Source organism: Fusarium falciforme, chromosome 6 (genome assembly GCF_026873545.1).
Source record: "Fusarium falciforme chromosome 6, complete sequence".
NCBI classification, from domain to species: domain Eukaryota; kingdom Fungi; phylum Ascomycota; class Sordariomycetes; order Hypocreales; family Nectriaceae; genus Fusarium; species Fusarium falciforme.
The window spans coordinates 2,854,250-2,869,971 of record NC_070549.1 but is presented as its reverse complement, the minus strand read 5'-3'; the positions used below and the strand labels follow the sequence as shown (position 1 = coordinate 2,869,971).

Here is a 15,722-nt window from a genome sequence, read left to right as displayed (position 1 = left end):
TTTACATTTTGACCATATTTCTGTCTACATGTCCATCTTTTTCATGTGTCCTTAGTCACTCCTTTTACTGATAATTCACCCTCGTAATGGTTTCCTCAAGTAATGGCTCGCTATTGCGCAGCCTGCTGCTCGTTGTGGCCAATCTTCTAATCCCTGTCTCGATCCTCGTCTTCGCGATGGGCTTCTTCCCATACAAGCCCTTTCTTCCCGGACTGGCCGAGTTTGAGCCTCTAGATATTGGGTCGCCGCCCGATGCTCCCTTTAATCGTCTTATTTTCATGGTTGTTGATGCCTTGAGGAGGTAGGGATATGTCTCCGAAAGCCTCCCTCATGGGAACTGGGTTGACTCTGTACAGCGACTTTGTATACTCGGATGTGTCGGGTTTCCAATATGTTCAAAGGTACAACCAAGTCTTTCTCTTAGATATTCTATTACTTATGCGCTATTAGTCTTATTCGAGATGGCAGCGCAATGCCCTTCACGGCCAATGCCAGATCACCCACAGTTACCATGCCTAGGATCAAGTCCATGACCACTGGTTCTATCCCTTCTTTTGTTGATCTCATCTTGAACTTTGACGAGGCCGACACTTCGTCAACTCTTGCTTCTCAGGACACCTGGGTCGCTCAGATCAAGGCCAGAGAGATGGGCAAGGCCCTCATGTACGGCGATGACACCTGGCTGAAGCTGTTTCCGAACACCTTTGACCGTGAGGATGGAACCACTAGCTTCTTTGTCGCGGTTTGTCTTTCATCGGGATTACTCATGATAGTATGATTAACCTTTTTCTACAAGGACTTTACTGAGGTGGACAACAATGTCACCAGGAACATTGCTGGTGAGCTAGAGAACAACGATTGGGGCCTCATGGTCCTCCACTACCTTGGCTTGGACCATATTGGCCACAAGGCAGGGCCCAGGAGGTAATTATTCTTGTCTGTATGATTGATCTCTCATATTAACGCCGAAAAGCTCCAACATGATTCCCAAGCAACGCGAGATGGACGGTATTGTTCAGACCCTTTTCGAGGCCATGCAGTCCAAGCCTCACCTGGACTCGACTCTCCTCGTCCTCTGCGGCGACCATGGCATGAACGATGCTGGAAACCATGGTGCTTCTTCGCCGGGCGAGACATCTCCCGCCTTGGTCTTCCTGTCCCCCAAGCTCAAGACCATCTCCTCCAAGCTCCCCGCGCCGGCTCAGCCCAAGGATGAGTTTGACTACTACTCAATGGTCGAGCAGTCTGACATAGCGCCAACCATTGCCGCTCTCCTGGGCTTCCCCGTGTCCAAGAACAATCTCGGGGCCTTTATCCCGGACTTTCTCCCCTTCTGGCCCAAGACGAGTGACAAGATCCAGATCTTGGTTCGTAATGCTCGACAGATTCTCAACATCGTTACTGCTGCGTTTGGGGCTGAGCTCTTTGATGCAGAGAGCAACTCTGACCCGTGTTCTCTGGAAAAGACTGAGATCAACGAGCTTGCTTGCCAGTGGCGGAAGATCAACAAGGAGGCACATGTTCTCGCTGCTGGCAACAAGGTGGACCAGGAGTGGCTCGACGCCATGTCTGAATGGCTTCGCCGTGCTCAGGAGTTGATGAGCAGCATGGCCTCTAACTATGAGATGCCCAAGCTGTACATTGGCCAAGCAATCGCTGCGGTTTCTGCTATTGCAAGCGGCTTGGTGGTCTTCAAGCTTGGGGCTCATCGGCAAGGACCTCTGCTTCCTTATGCTCTTCTCACGCTGTCGTATGGAACAATGATGTTTGCGAGCAGCTACGTCGAGGAGGAACAGCATTTCTGGTATTGGACTAGCTCCATCTGGCTGCTTCTGCTGGGGGTTCGACACATTCGAAGGCATGTTTATGCAACACTGAACACACTCCTGAATCATGCTAACCGAGTAATAGACTCAACAGCTTGGAAGACATTGGCTGGCTATTCATCTCCCTCGCCGCTCTTCGGATAACCAGAGCCTGGAACCAGACAGGCCAAAAGTTCGCCGGAAGCCCCGACATCGTCAAGAGCTTCATCGTCACCCACCCCCAGCTCCTCTGGTCTCTCCTCATCTTCTCGTACATGATCCTCTCGTTCCGCATGCTCGCCCGCCTCAAGAGCCTGCCATCCATGACCAGCACCGCCCTCACCTCGGTCCTCCTGATGAGCGCCTTTAGCTTCAAGCTCGACTTTACCAGCGAGGACGCGCCGGAGCTTGTTGTTGGGTTCGCGAGGAGCCTTAATGAGCTGTTTCAGGGGCAGTCTCTGCTCTGGAGGGCGAGGACTGTTTTTACAATCCTAGCTATCTTCTCTGCGTATGGAACGTATCGCTCCTTTACTGGTGGTCGTAATGGTCAGCTGCAATCAGGTATTGCGCCTTTTCCATCAAAGAATTCATCCATGACAATCTAACAAAACCTCCAGCTCACCTCTTCCACCATCTCCTCACCCTTCTAGGCATGACCCAATCTCGCGCAACAAACATCCCCCTATTCCTCCTCTCCGACGTCCTCTTCCACTCCCTCCAAGCCGTCGACATGTCGGTCCCCGAGATCGCCACGACAACCATCCTCCTCCAGTACGCCACCTTCTTCGCCTTTGGCGGCTCCAACGCCATCTCGTCGGTCGACCTGTCGAGCGCCTACAACGGCATCAGCGGCTTCAACGTCGTCGCCGTCGGCGTCCTCACCTTTGTGAGCAACTGGGCCGGCCCCCTGTTTTGGTCCTCGGCCGCGAACCTATTGCTGCTTCGCAAGTACCACGAGGGCCGTCGAGATGCTTTTGTGCAGTACATCTCCCTTCAGACCCTCTTCGTTGCCGTCAGCGTCGCGTTTGTCATGGCGGCTTGCACGGCGCTTAGAACACATCTTTTCATCTGGACTGTGTTCTCGCCCAAGTACCTTTACTGCATGGCTTGGAGCCTTGGACAGCACCTTTTGGTCAACATTGCCTTTGGAGGCCAATTGTTTTGGCACGGCTCGCGCGGATAGACAGTAGGATATAAGCCCACAGCTTGGTCATAGTCCAAGACTCAAATCTACACATGTCATGAGAATATCGTCACATTGTTGACAATTAGTGCAATCAAGAAACACGCATAAATAGATGTATCAACCCCCCATCGCCAAACTCAATGTCCCTCTACCCATTCAAGCCGTCCCGTAACCCACTCGTGACAATGCCAAATCATCCAAAGGTCCAGTCATTACTTCATTACATCTTGGGTCTTAGACGTCCGTCATTTCGACATCGTCGCCGTCTGACAAGAGCTCTTCCACTAACGACTCCCTCTCCTCCTTGGGCACAATGGTATCATCGCTCTCTTCCTCCTCCTTGATACGTGGCTCCGAAACCACCGACTTCTCCTCCTCGGGTGTTTGTCGGTCCAGAGTCACTGACGTGCTGCGGCTAGAGCGCCTATAGGTAGGCTGTTGCTGTTGATCGTCAAGGGCGTTGACAATCTTGCCCAGACTGACGTGGATCTTGTAGAGGGCGTTGCGGCTGGTGGCATCAGAGAGCAGGCCATCCTCGACAGCAACGCTAACCTCAGTATATGCCTCGCGCAGCTTCTCCTCGGTTGAGCCAGGGGACACGTGGAGCTTTCCAAGGAGCGTAGCGAGGAGCTTCTTCTCTTCTTCTGCAAAGGAGTTAGTACTGTTCGTTACGGTCTTGCAGCTTCTCAACTTACTGGCAATATTGCCTTGCAGCTTCTCCAGAATGTCCATGGCAAACTCCAGATGCACATCACCATTCACAACCTTCTTCTCGGTATCCAACAAGTCCGTAGGGCTGTAGCACTTTCTGGGATCCGTCCAATCCACCAAACAGGCTCCGATGGTGGTCATGCTAACCATGTCCTCCTCGACATCGACATCATCATCTTCCAAGCCTTCGCGGACATTGAAGAGGGCATGGATGGCATCGAGCGCAATAGTCCGCATGAGATCCTGATTCTCAGCTCGTGAGAAGCAGAACACGGGGAGGAAGTAGTTCAGGGCCTGTCGAACTGTCTGGTTTGATGCTGATGAGGGGTCAAAGTACGCAACCACCAGAGACTTGAGCAGATCCCGACAGGCCTCCTCATCGCTGACAACGCGGCCCAGCAGAAGCTTTGAGACAGCAACAGTAGCAGCTGCTTGGACTTCTGGAGACTTGGCCCCGCCCTTGACAGCCTTGATGTAGACCTTGAGTAGGCTGGGGGTAGAGGATAGCAGATCTGCGCCGTGGACGTTGAGGATATCAGTCAAGATGTGTAGCGCCGTAATCTGAAGAGCGGTATGGCCCTTGCTGAAGAAGTGCATAAACAGGGTCAGGTTCTCCTCCGCAACTGAGCGATCGAGAAGAGCGCAGAGGCCGAGACAGACCAAGCCCCTCTCTCGAACAGGCGCTTCGTGGCTGCGGACGGCTGGGACAACCAGGTTGTTCAGCATCGACACCAGGTCTGTATTGTCCTGAAGGTTGATGGACACATGCGTGAGCATGCATTGGACAATGTGAAGGCACTTCATGTTGACAATGATCTCCTTGACAGCCTTGTCGTGCGCTTCCTCCTCGCTCATCTCGGGAGTATGGCCTCGCCTGCTACTCTTAGTTGGCGTGCTCGGGCGGCTGCTGACCTCGGACCTGGCTGAGTGGAAGCTGTCCTCGGGCTCCTCAGCTGGCGGGTCATCGACGATGGTGTCGTGAACGTCCGCCACGGACTCAAGGACAATACTGATAAACTCTCGCTCTCCGGCAGCGTCAGGGGCGCAGATCCCTTGTAGTGCCTCCACGGCAAGCTTGGTGACTTCGTCTGGCAGCTCAGGGATTGAGATGGCTTGTCGAAGAAGGGTAAACATCTTCCGTCGACCAACTTCGTCAGAGTAATCGAGAGTCAGAGCGATTTGGAGCAGCTGCTCAACGATGAACTCCTGTTCCACCGTGTCTTCTTCTTCCTCGTCCTCATCCTCATCCTCATCGCCCTCAGCCACCCTCTTAACGGCTTCAACAAGGACGTGCAGATATCGCTCCAGGTAGAAGGCAAGCTTTGTCACCTCGGGAAGCTTCTCCTCCAGGAGGGCCAAGTACTTGCCATCGCCTTCGTTACGGCAAAACTCGTTAAAGCTCCTCGCCATGAAAACAGACTCGGCAGAAAGGGTCTCCCAGAAGTTGTCGTCAAACTCAACCGTCTCGCGATAGTCTGGTCGGCCCTCCCAGAAGCCCTTCATAGCCTCCAGAGCCACTCCGTTCTCAACTCCCGTGTTGACCACGTCAATTCGCTCCAGCAGCTCCTGAAGACCTTCAAAGCTCGGAGGTGATGGCTCCGCAGGGGCGCCATCTTCACGGGGCTGCACTCCTGCACAGTCCTCAATCCATCGCTCGCGGAATAGTCTACCCGCAGCTTTTCGGACGTTTTCATCTCTATCTCGGATACCCCATCGGAGGAGCTTCTCTCGCATCTTAACTGAAAGGTGTCGGAAATCGCCTAGTGCGGGCAAGAGTCGGGAATAAACAGCCCTTCGAGTTGCTGCATCTTGGTCTCGAGCTCGCTCAAGAAGCAAGGACAGAGTCTCGGGTAGAATAGGGAGGTTGACGAGAAGAGATTTTCGCACATCGGCATTTGGATCATTCTGAAGAACCTCGAGAAGTTTCTCAAGTAGGCCCGTGTCGCCATCCTCACTATCATCAGAGTTGGTGCAACCCTCGGCCTGATTCCCTGCAAGTCGACCAAGACCCAGCACCGCTTGAGAGCGAACCATGGCCTCCTTGTCGCGAATCCTCTTCAGCAGGCCATGACGCAGTTTCTGAAAGAGGTCGTCATCGATGGCATCGAGCGAGTTGATGATGTGAGAGACGAGTTGAGTCGATCGGTATCGAACAACCTTGTCCTTGGCTGTCATCAGCGGAAGGATGGCTTCCAGGAGCTGAGAGATAAGCCGTGTGCTCGGAGTCTCGGGCATTACGCTCGCCTCATCCTCGACATCCCCCATAAGTTCATTATCCTTCTCGCTTGCGTAGCGCAGAAAGAGGCCGACAAATCGGATCGACCGTTCTCCAACGCTCTCGGACTTCTTGATGGGCATAATCTTGGTGACACATCTAATGAACTCGCGATTGAAGGCATCCTCGTCGAAGTCGTTGAATTGTGAGGCATTCGGGTTTTCGGGTTCGTAGCAGCAGGGCTCCTGAATCTTTCGCAGATTCACAACCAGCTTGCGGTGGGTGGCTGTGGTTCGCTGCGCATCGCGAAAGACTGCGCATACCTTGGTTCGAAGAGCGTTGTCTGGAGTATCGACAACCTCAGGCGCTGAAGATGTGACCGAGGATCTCGCAGCCGACGTTCGCGTCGACCGGGCTGAAGTTCGTGCGGGCATGATGTTAATGACTGTTAGCCCATTAATATGTAGCAGTAACGTGAAAAGACTCTATGTAATTGTTAGAAGTTGTGCATTGGTTTCCCCTTGTCGCGGTGTGTTGTTGAACCACTCCGCGCGTAAACAGTCTTCCAGATATGGTTTAGTGTCAGGCACTTCCCCGCCATCACGTGCGATAAGAGCAGGATACCAAAAAATATTCCTTATCGGTCAACTACCATTATTTTTTCTGAGGTAGCGCTTGCGATTCTGTCGTTGCAAAGCGTCACATCTCGATCTCCCTCTTTGTCTTTTTTTTGGGAATCGGGCAACAAAATGGGCAAATCGAAGAACGATCGGAAGCGTCCCCACGCCGAAGCTGAGGATCTCGATCCTGCTTCTTTCGAAGACCGCGACAATGGCGCCGTGCAATCGTCCAAGAGAGCGCGAGTCGAGGAACGACGTTCGCTCTTTGTTCGCTCGCTGCCTCCTAGTGCCACCAGCGAGACCTTGACCGACTTCTTCTCCCAGCATTACCCGGTCAAGCATGCCATTGTGGTTGTCGATCAAAAGACGAAGGAGTCCCGAGGCTACGGTTTCGTTACTTTCGCCGACGCCGACGATGCTACCGAGGCCAAGAAGGCACTCAACAATCAGGAGTGGGACGGTCGAAGACTCCGAATCGATATTGCTGAGCCGCGACACCGAAATGCGGCAAACGGCGAAGTTTCTGCAAACAAGGCCCGCAAGGAGGAGTTCCAGAAGCCCCCCAAGCTGATTATTCGCAATCTGCCCTGGAGCATCAAGACTTCGGAACAGCTTAGCAACCTCTTCCGAAGTTTCGGCAAGATCAAGTTTGCCGATCTTCCACAATCCAAGGGCAAGCTCAAGGGTTTCGGATTCGTCACCATCAGGGGAAAGAAGAATGCCGAAAAGGCTCTGGAGGCTATCAATGGCAAGGAAATTGACGGAAGAACTCTTGCTGTCGATTGGGCTGTTGACAAGGAAACCTGGGCGCAACAACAACCAGCAGAGGAGGAGAGTGACGACAAGGAGGAGGAGAAGGAGGAGGAGGATGACGAAGATGAAGCTGAGAGCGCTGATGAGGATGAAGACGGAGGTGCCAAGACCGAAAACCGGGATGATCAATTGAACGCCGACTTGGAAAACTTCTTCAAGAACCATATGGAGAACCTCGAGGAGGAAGATTCGGAAGAAGACGAAGACGAGGATGAGGAGGACGATGTGGAGGAGGAAGACGATAGCGAGAAGGCTCGCAAGAGGACAACGGACAACACTTCCACCCTCTTCATCCGCAACCTACCATTCACAACCACCGACGAGCAACTTAAGGGTTTCTTTGGTCACTTTGGCAAGGTCCGGTACGCTCGTGTCGTCATGGACAAGGTCACCGAGAAGCCCGCCGGAACTGGCTTTGTGTGCTTCTTTGACGTTGAGGACGCAAAGAACTGCATCAAGGGGGCCCCCCGTCCTACTAAGGCCGTCACGGCAAACAAGAACTCGATCCTCCAGGACGAGAGCGCCGATCCTGATGGCAAGTACACCCTTGACGGTCGTCTTCTCCAGGTCGCGCAGGCCGTCAACAAGGAGGAGGCGAGCACTCTTGCCGACAGTGCTCTCGCCAAGCGTAACCAGAAGGACAAGCGCCGACTCTTCCTCCTCACCGAGGGCAACATCGACAGGAACTCGCCCATCTTCAACCTCCTCACAGAGCCTGAGATCCGGATGCGTCAGGCCAGCGCTGCCCAGCGCAAGAAGCTTGTTCAGGGCAACCCCAGTCTGCACATCAGTCTGACACGTCTGGCCCTGCGTAACATTCCACGCAACATTGGCTCCAAGGAGCTCAAAGAGCTTGCGCGAAAGGCCGTCGTCGAGTTCGCCAAGGACGTCAAGGCCGGTCGCCGGCAGCCCCTTTCCAAGGAAGAGAATGCTCGTGACGGCAAGGACGCCAAGGAGAAGGAGCAGCAGCGCAAGGCGAAGGGCAAGGGTATCGTCCGTCAGGCAAAGGTTGTCTTTGAGAGCGCCCAGGGACAGAAGCTACAAGAGAAGGAGGGCGGCAAGAGCCGTGGCTACGGCTTCATCGAGTACCACTCGCATCACTGGGCACTGATGGGTCTTCGGTACCTCAACGGTCTCCAGCTTGAAAACGACGCCGGCAAGAAGCAGAGGCTCGTCGTGGAATTCGCCATCGAGAACGCTCAGGTCGTGCAGCGACGACGGGCCAACGAGGAGAAGTCTAAGCAGATGCAGCCAGACCAGACCAAGCCTGCAAAGACCGAGTCTGCGCCTAAGGAGAATGCCCGATTCTCTAGAGACAAGGGCAAGCCACGTGGGCGAAAGGGCGGCAAGCCAGCCGAGGCCGATATGGCGGAGGACGACAGCGGCAAGCCCAATGCCAAGGAGGATATGAAGCAAAAGTTGATTGCGCGGAAGAGGCTCATGCGGAAGAAGAAGGCCCAGATCCGAGGCAAGAAATAAGTGCTGGCATTTGATACCTAAAATGTTGATTTTGGCGTTGTACAAGGGTAGTGTTTACTCAAATGTGTGTAAGTGAGATGTTAATAAGTCACTCTGATTAGAGACTATCCAAAACTATTTAAGAGTGCGAAATGCTTTGTCTCCCTTTTTCCCGCCATACAAATACATTTTCCCATGTCATTCAAATCATACATCGTTGAGTCGAGATTTCGGAAAAGACCTAGAAACTCTCCTTGACTCTTATTTCCAAAACCATCCTGTCTTGGTCTCAACACGACCCTCAGCCTTGATACCAGATCCTTCGCCGTCCTTGGCCTGCTCTTTAGACTCTGCATTCTTCTCGTCCTTCTCGGCAGGTCGGACGGTATAGTGGGTTTCAATACCAATCTCGTTTCCTTCCTCGTCCAAAGTCTTGACCGTGGTCTTGCTATGGAGGTAGCCAAACCGATCGACGTATTCGTCCTTGGTCACCACCCGCTTCTCATCATCTGCTGGCTTATCGGACAGGGGTTTCCTGTCGAAGGAAGAAGGATGGCCCTCAGTTATAGCCTTGACAAACGAATCCCATGTGGATTGGGCGTCGGAGAAGGATGACTGAACCGAGGAGAAGAATTCATCAAAATTATCGGGCTCACGTCGACGTTGTCTGTGCTGCTCAGAGTCCTCGAGGAGAGGATTGTGACCATGGAAGCCTTCATCTTCGTCCTTTTGCTCACGGCGGGGGAGATCATCGATGCGGTCTTGCCGTTCTTCTTCGCCCATGGCTGCCCGCCAGACATTGGCAGCCCTTCGGTCCAACTCGCGGTGGAATTGTTCCCAATTGTGGTTCGCCGACTTCATCCATTGACTAGGTCCTGTATCCTCCAAGAGTCCCTGAGATCTCAGCCTACGCATCCAGAACCACGCAGGCTCGCCGGTCGGGAACATGGATCGAAGGAGCTTTCGCTGCTCATATCGAGTGGTGATATCAGGTAGTGGTTGACCCTGTGATACGGCAAGCAAATCTTCAAAGGCGTCTTCAAAGGTAAAGATGGAAGCATCCAGGTTTGAGGGAGCATCACTGGGTCGAGGTTGTGGCATGTCGCGGAGTGCGAGAGGAGAGTAAGAGGAGAGGGCTACAGAGGCCATGGTCCGCTCATTAGGCCAGCCAAACTCAATCTCGAACGGGCCAAACATTGTGTATTTCGTCGTCGGGGCCGATTCTTGGTGGTGAGATGAATCTCCAGCCGAAGTTGAGGTTGAGGCTGATGCTGAGAATGAGCCGTTGAAGCCAAAGCCCGACCGTTTAGAGCTGTCGCTTTCGCTATCGCTTTTGACGAGGCGGCCAAAAAGGTTGGAATGTGAGTCGTCGTCTTCACGACCCATAGCAAAAAGGGCACGTGGGTTAAGATAACTGCTGTTGGCGCTAGAGTCGAAGCGGTTCGTGATGGTTCTAGAAATTGGGTGTGAAATGAACTGCGTATGACGACGCGACCCGAGACTGAGCTCATCCTTCGAGTGTGGGGCTATTATGACGGAAGGGCCGGGAAACGGAAAAGTCCGGTGGGGGTGAACTTGGGTGAGGAGAGAAAACGGGCAGCTACGACTGGTGGCTTGCGCCTGCCCAGGCTCGCCCAGGACCCTTGGAAAGGCTTGGACCCTCTCTCAAGCCTCTCACGCCACAGAGAGGACGCCACGATAACGGTACGTACCGCGTGGTTCTTGAGCGAGGTGGAGTGCTTCCATTCGCATGCCTCGGGTTTCTGGCAGCAAATGCGAAATGACAGCATCCAGATGGGGCCCGCCAAGCCCGTGGCAACCGCCAAAAATTACTGAACGGAGAATGGACGGGTATTGTTACAGCCCGTTGCTTCTCCACGTCTACGACTCCAAGGCACTCATCTTGATCTCGCTCACGACGGCAGCTCATCTCTGAGACGCCGTCTTTCCGCCTATCTCTATCTCTATCTCTCCCGTCTGGCGCTCAGACTCTTCTCCTCCGCTGGCTGCTGGTGGCTGGCCATGTTGTGTGCGACGCAGCTCTCTAGAGGTCACTCGCTGCCCCCATGATACTACCGATTCCACCACAACGACGCCAATTACGCCCATCCGCACACGCTCGGCTGTCTTGTCCCCCGTCTCCGGCGACCTGAACTCCGATCCTCCGACTCTTCCGCGTCCTGCTCTGACCTCCTTCTTTCTCTCCACCGTCGCAACTTCAACCGCGTCGCTCTCTTCTCCTCCATCTCCTCTCCTCCTCCCCCGGGCGCCCGACGATGCCGCTGGCCATTGTCGAGCCGCCATGGCCTTCGCTCGTGGTCGACCAGTGGCCGCGAGCCACTTCCAACGACACATCCGACCCCGGCGATGTTGGCGATAACCTACAGGAATGGTCATCACTCATTGGCATCATCACCGCCATCGTGGGTAACATCCTCATCGCCCTCGCCCTCAATGTCCAGCGATACGCCCACATCAAGCTTCACAGACAACGGAGGTGGAACCGCAGAAGAGCAAGAGAGGCCCTGAAGCATGCTCAGAATGGCGATCATGGCACATCTTACGGTGCCATTGGAGGGGACAGCCATGCCAATGGATATCAGAACGGTCACGGAGCCTCTGGCATCTCTGTGGAGCAAGAGAATCTCATCGACGAGGCCCGCGAGACTGATCCTTTGACAGGATCTTTTCATTCTGAAGAGTCCATCAGCACTGATAGTGAATCAAACAACCCGGATAAGGCCGCGTCGACATATCTCAAGTCACCCTACTGGTGGCTAGGCCAAGTCTTGATCACACTTGGCGAGATGGGCAACTTCCTGGCGTATGGCTTTGCTCCCGCGTCCATCGTCTCCCCGCTCGGTGTCGTCGCGTTGATATCAAACTGTATCATCGCTCCCGCCATGTTCCATGAGAGATTTCGTCAGCGGGACTTCTGGGGCGTTGTTATTGCCGTCGCCGGTGTTGTCACTGTTGTTCTGAGTGCGAAGCAAGAGGAGACCAAGCTGAATCCCCATGACGTATTGGACGCCATCACGGCATTGCCATTTGAGATTTACTTGGCCGTGACCATATTTCTTATTATCGTCCTCATGTGGGCAAGCCCTAGGTATGGGAGGCGCACCATCCTCATCGACCTTGGGCTTGTCGGTCTGTTTGGTATGTGACATCATGTTCTGTTGTGAGCACAAAACTTCAATACTGACTGAGAGATAGGCGGTTATACTGCTCTTGCAACCAAGGGCGTCTCGTCAATGCTGTCTTCCACCCTCTGGCGCGCATTTACTACTCCCGTCACATACGTGCTCATCTTGATCCTTCTCGCCACCGCCGTCATGCAGATTCGCTATGTCAACAAAGCCCTACAACGCTTCGACTCAACGCAGGTCATACCCATACAGTTTGTCATGTTCACCCTGTGCGTTATCGTAGGCAGCGCCGTCCTCTACCGCGACTTCGAGCGAACCACGGCTGAGCAGGCGGCCAAGTTTGTCGGCGGCTGCCTACTCACCTTTTTCGGTGTCTTTCTCATCACTAGTGGTCGTGAGCAGAGCCGCGACGATGACGACGAGGTTCTATCTGATGCCGAAGGCGTTGAGGAGACGATTGGGCTTGCCAGCCAAGACGCCAACCCAGCTTCACCACTCCATGATAATCAGGATTTCCCAACCCCAAAGTCGCAATCGCGCCGGTCTAGTTATCTGTCGCCCCTCAACTACCCTGAGGCACAGAGGGCACTGATAGCAGCTGTCACGCCACAGCATGATGGCAACGTACCGTCTGTTAAGATCATGGATTCAAGCGCTTTGCAGCAATCCCCACGTCAGGAGGCTCCAGTTTCCGGCTTCCCCTGGAACGACGTGGGGGGCCCATCCACGCCCCCGGGAAGAGGTAAAAGGGCATTTTCAACGGATTCAGTCCTTGGGGCGTCTGGCACTGCTGGTTTAACAGCATCTGTATCACATCCAACAACCCCGTTGAGAGATCCCGACGGGGTGCTTCCTCCACGTCCCGGCGCAAGCCCGACCAAGCCCGGTGGCAGCGGCACACACAGTCGCTCCAGGACCTTTATCTCGCCGTCCCCTCTCTCGTCGACGGTCACGGCCGTCGTGAAGGACGCCTTCCTGCGTGCCTCGGACGACCCCCGCGTGCGCCAGTCCTCGATGCGGCGCATACGCTCCACTATCCGCGCCGGCCTATTCTTCAACGAGGAGAACGAAGCGGCTGGGGACAGCAACGACGCGGGCAACCCCCGCGCAAGTACCCTGCCGGCGCACGCGGTGGTCCCGGGCTCGGAGGACAACCTCGCCAGTGCCCTGGACGAGGCTGAGGGACCCGCAGGCGACGATGATCAGGTGCGCCGGCGGTCGCGCAGTGTCAGTGACACCCTGGGCGACTTTTTTGGCGTCAGGAGGAAGAAGCGCAAAGACGGCTACTTTGCTGGCGACATCGAGGATGGGCCGACTGCAACGACCGCCCCACGCCGCGACCACGACGGGCAGGTTGGCGATCGACGAGAAGGGGCCCACGACGTATAACAACACCAATTACTTCTAATTATCATCTTCATCTTCTCGCGACTCGGCATTCGTTAGCATGCATATCATATCTTGTTTCTGGCCGGCGCCGGAGTCATTTTATTACCCGGGCTTCTAGCGTCGGCGTTTGGGTTCGGTAGATTGTTAGAGCGGGCAGGGGAGATGAACCTGGAGCCTTTTGCCTGGTTTGGCATGATTTGGACTTTTGAACTGCTGTTTTTAGGATGGTGACCGGATTCTCTTGGCGTAAAACCTCTGGATGGCACCCAAGGATTGCGTAGCCTCATAGTGATCACCAGGGCGGCTTCAGTCTGTCCTGGTCTTCTTAATCTTGAATAATGATACATACGTGTATACCGCTTCCTCGGTCACAGCCAAGGGAAACGTTCAATCCTGAAACGGAACCGTCCATGGTCTCTGTCGATCGCAACGAGGAGGAAGAAGGAAGTGCCGTAATTGGCCAAGTTAGGCAATTTTCCGTCGCATTGGGTTCGCAAGCCTTGTGCCTGGTGTCGCATCGTGCTACGACGCCTAGCGTTTTAGAAGGCCTCTTCCTATCCTGGGTGACGGGACTTGCAGGAGGATGTTTTGTGTATCAAACACAAGGCAGTCACATGCTCTAGGGACAGCCAGGTTTGCGAGTCACTGTCGATAGACGAGGTGTGTGCTGTTGGCTTGTAGATGCGCTTGGCCTACGTCGTCTAGCCAGCATCACTCGTGATGGTTGGGCAAATGCGGCCCTCGAAAAGAGTTTGCCTGCAAATTTGGCACCCAAGGTTCTTGAGCCCTTGGCTGTGAGCGAGCGTACGTTGGAGAGACGCCAGGTGCAGAAGTCAGACGTCAAACAAGGTCCCTGGAACAAAAAGGGAAGCGGCCCCTTTCTCGTTCATTTGGCGTCGCAGGGGAATCGTTGCGCGAGTCGACTCAATTGGGTTACGATCAACTTCCCTGGTTGTGAACGGACAGTCTAGTTCTCGGGTCTCCGAACCTAAAAATGCGACAATAATGGACTCGACGGAATCATCCGGCCGTGCCTGAATTTGACCGTTGGGCATCTGGATGAATAGAGTTCGACGGTCCATGACAATCCATTGCTGGCTTGAAATTATTCCCATATTAGTTGTGCAAAATACGGGGACAGTGACATGACCAGCAGGGCAGTACCGGAGTGACGGTTACTCATTTACCGGCAGTTGGGTAGCTCTGCTGCCATGTAACGTAGGCAGTTGTGATATACGATTCTGGTCCATTCGCTGAGAAAGAAGGTTTGTGCCAGACTGGAAACAAACTGTTTCGTTAGATACGAACACTCTGTCCCCACAGGGCAGCAAGAAGCCACTGAGATGACGGAAGCCTTTGCGCAAGCAGCATTTGCCGGGCAGTCCATGAAGCTCGCCTACCCTGCAGCATTTGGACATTTTGATCAAGAAACGCATGAAGGGAGCCACACGCCACGGGCGGAAGGCCGAACATGTTCCCCGGCGCTAAGCCTCGGAGAACTGACAGGCCTCGTTAGCGGCGGGAGGGATGGAAGGGTGGGAGGGAGGACTGAGGGCGGCGGTGCAGACTGACATGAGCGCACTTACGGCATGTGCAGCCACGAGAGGCTGAACACCCGACGAGGCAATGCTGGTCTCGATAAAGATCATGATGACCTGGTCGGGTTGTTGGCGTGATGTGAGGGACGGGGTATCGTCCCGCGGTAGACGCGAGATGCTCGAGAGATCGGTAGGGGCTGGGGTCAAGGATAGGTAGGCGTACGGAGTACCTAGGTCTGGTGATGGAACTGCCATGGATGCTCCTGTTTCGAGGCCTTCGATTGTCCCACATGACGACGGGTCTGTGGTCGTCATCTGCTGGTGCTGTCTGTCAAGAAGATGGCACAGACCTCTTGGGAATAGTGTCAAAGCATAGTTTCTGCAGGAGGATGGCTGCAAGGGCCGAGGACTCAAACGCAAGGCAAAGCGAGACCGTCACACCGACTCGTCCTCTAGCCCGGTGCTGGGGGCTGCATGAATTTCAACGTCGTACATGGGCGCATTGCTTGCCCATGTTGAGGGGGAGGATTCGGATATGCGGTTAGGTAGAGTTGCCAACCGCAGCCTGTCCCCCCGTGTTTGTGCCTGCGGCTGCACCTGAGCCTGTCGTCAACCGTTGGAGAGGAAAGGATCCGCAGCATTGGAAAGGTTCCTGTGGGGGATGATGACTCTGTGGTGACAATTGCCGCAAAGAGCGCGCGCTCAAGCAGGCACGCAGGGGGTTGGACCGAGCATGGTGCGCATCTCGGCTGTACGAGGCCGATTGGTTCTTGTGATCGAGCATCCATGGTTGTTGTCACGTATCGCGAGGGTTAAGTCGGGCCCGAGCAGATGTTGG

General features: G+C 54.5%; 5 protein-coding genes across 5 annotated transcripts; 3 read left to right on the top strand and 2 right to left on the bottom strand.

Annotated features, from left to right (window-relative positions):
- Positions 1-86: 86 nt before the first annotated feature.
- Positions 87-2,988, top strand: NCS54_00845600 (GPI ethanolamine phosphate transferase 2; the record flags this gene model as incomplete). Its single annotated transcript, XM_053153841.1, has 7 exons — positions 87-301; positions 357-401; positions 451-742; positions 797-924; positions 974-1,858; positions 1,912-2,366; positions 2,423-2,988. The coding sequence occupies 7 exons, from the start codon at positions 87-89 to the stop codon at positions 2,986-2,988; spliced, it is 2,586 nt and encodes an 861-aa protein (XP_053009816.1).
- Positions 2,989-3,225: 237 nt separating this feature from the next.
- On the bottom strand, positions 3,226-6,351 carry NCS54_00845500 (Cnd3 domain-containing protein; the record flags this gene model as incomplete). The annotated part of the gene is made up of 2 exons (XM_053153840.1): positions 3,226-3,635; positions 3,687-6,351. 2 exons carry the CDS (start codon positions 6,349-6,351, stop codon positions 3,226-3,228), a joined length of 3,075 nt encoding a protein of 1,024 aa, XP_053009815.1.
- A 225-nt stretch (positions 6,352-6,576) lies between these two features.
- NCS54_00845400 (Hypothetical protein) lies at positions 6,577-8,829 on the top strand (the record flags this gene model as incomplete). Its single annotated transcript, XM_053153839.1, has 1 exon — positions 6,577-8,829. The coding sequence occupies exon 1, from the start codon at positions 6,667-6,669 to the stop codon at positions 8,827-8,829; it is 2,163 nt and encodes a 720-aa protein (XP_053009814.1). The 5' UTR covers positions 6,577-6,666.
- A 240-nt stretch (positions 8,830-9,069) lies between these two features.
- On the bottom strand, positions 9,070-10,290 carry NCS54_00845300 (Hypothetical protein; the record flags this gene model as incomplete). The annotated part of the gene is made up of 1 exon (XM_053153838.1): positions 9,070-10,290. Exon 1 carries the CDS (start codon positions 10,192-10,194, stop codon positions 9,070-9,072), a length of 1,125 nt encoding a protein of 374 aa, XP_053009813.1. The 5' UTR covers positions 10,195-10,290.
- A 794-nt stretch (positions 10,291-11,084) lies between these two features.
- Positions 11,085-13,346, top strand: NCS54_00845200 (Hypothetical protein; the record flags this gene model as incomplete). The annotated part of the gene is made up of 2 exons (XM_053153837.1): positions 11,085-11,967; positions 12,025-13,346. 2 exons carry the CDS (start codon positions 11,085-11,087, stop codon positions 13,344-13,346), a joined length of 2,205 nt encoding a protein of 734 aa, XP_053009812.1.
- Positions 13,347-15,722: the final 2,376 nt, after the last annotated feature.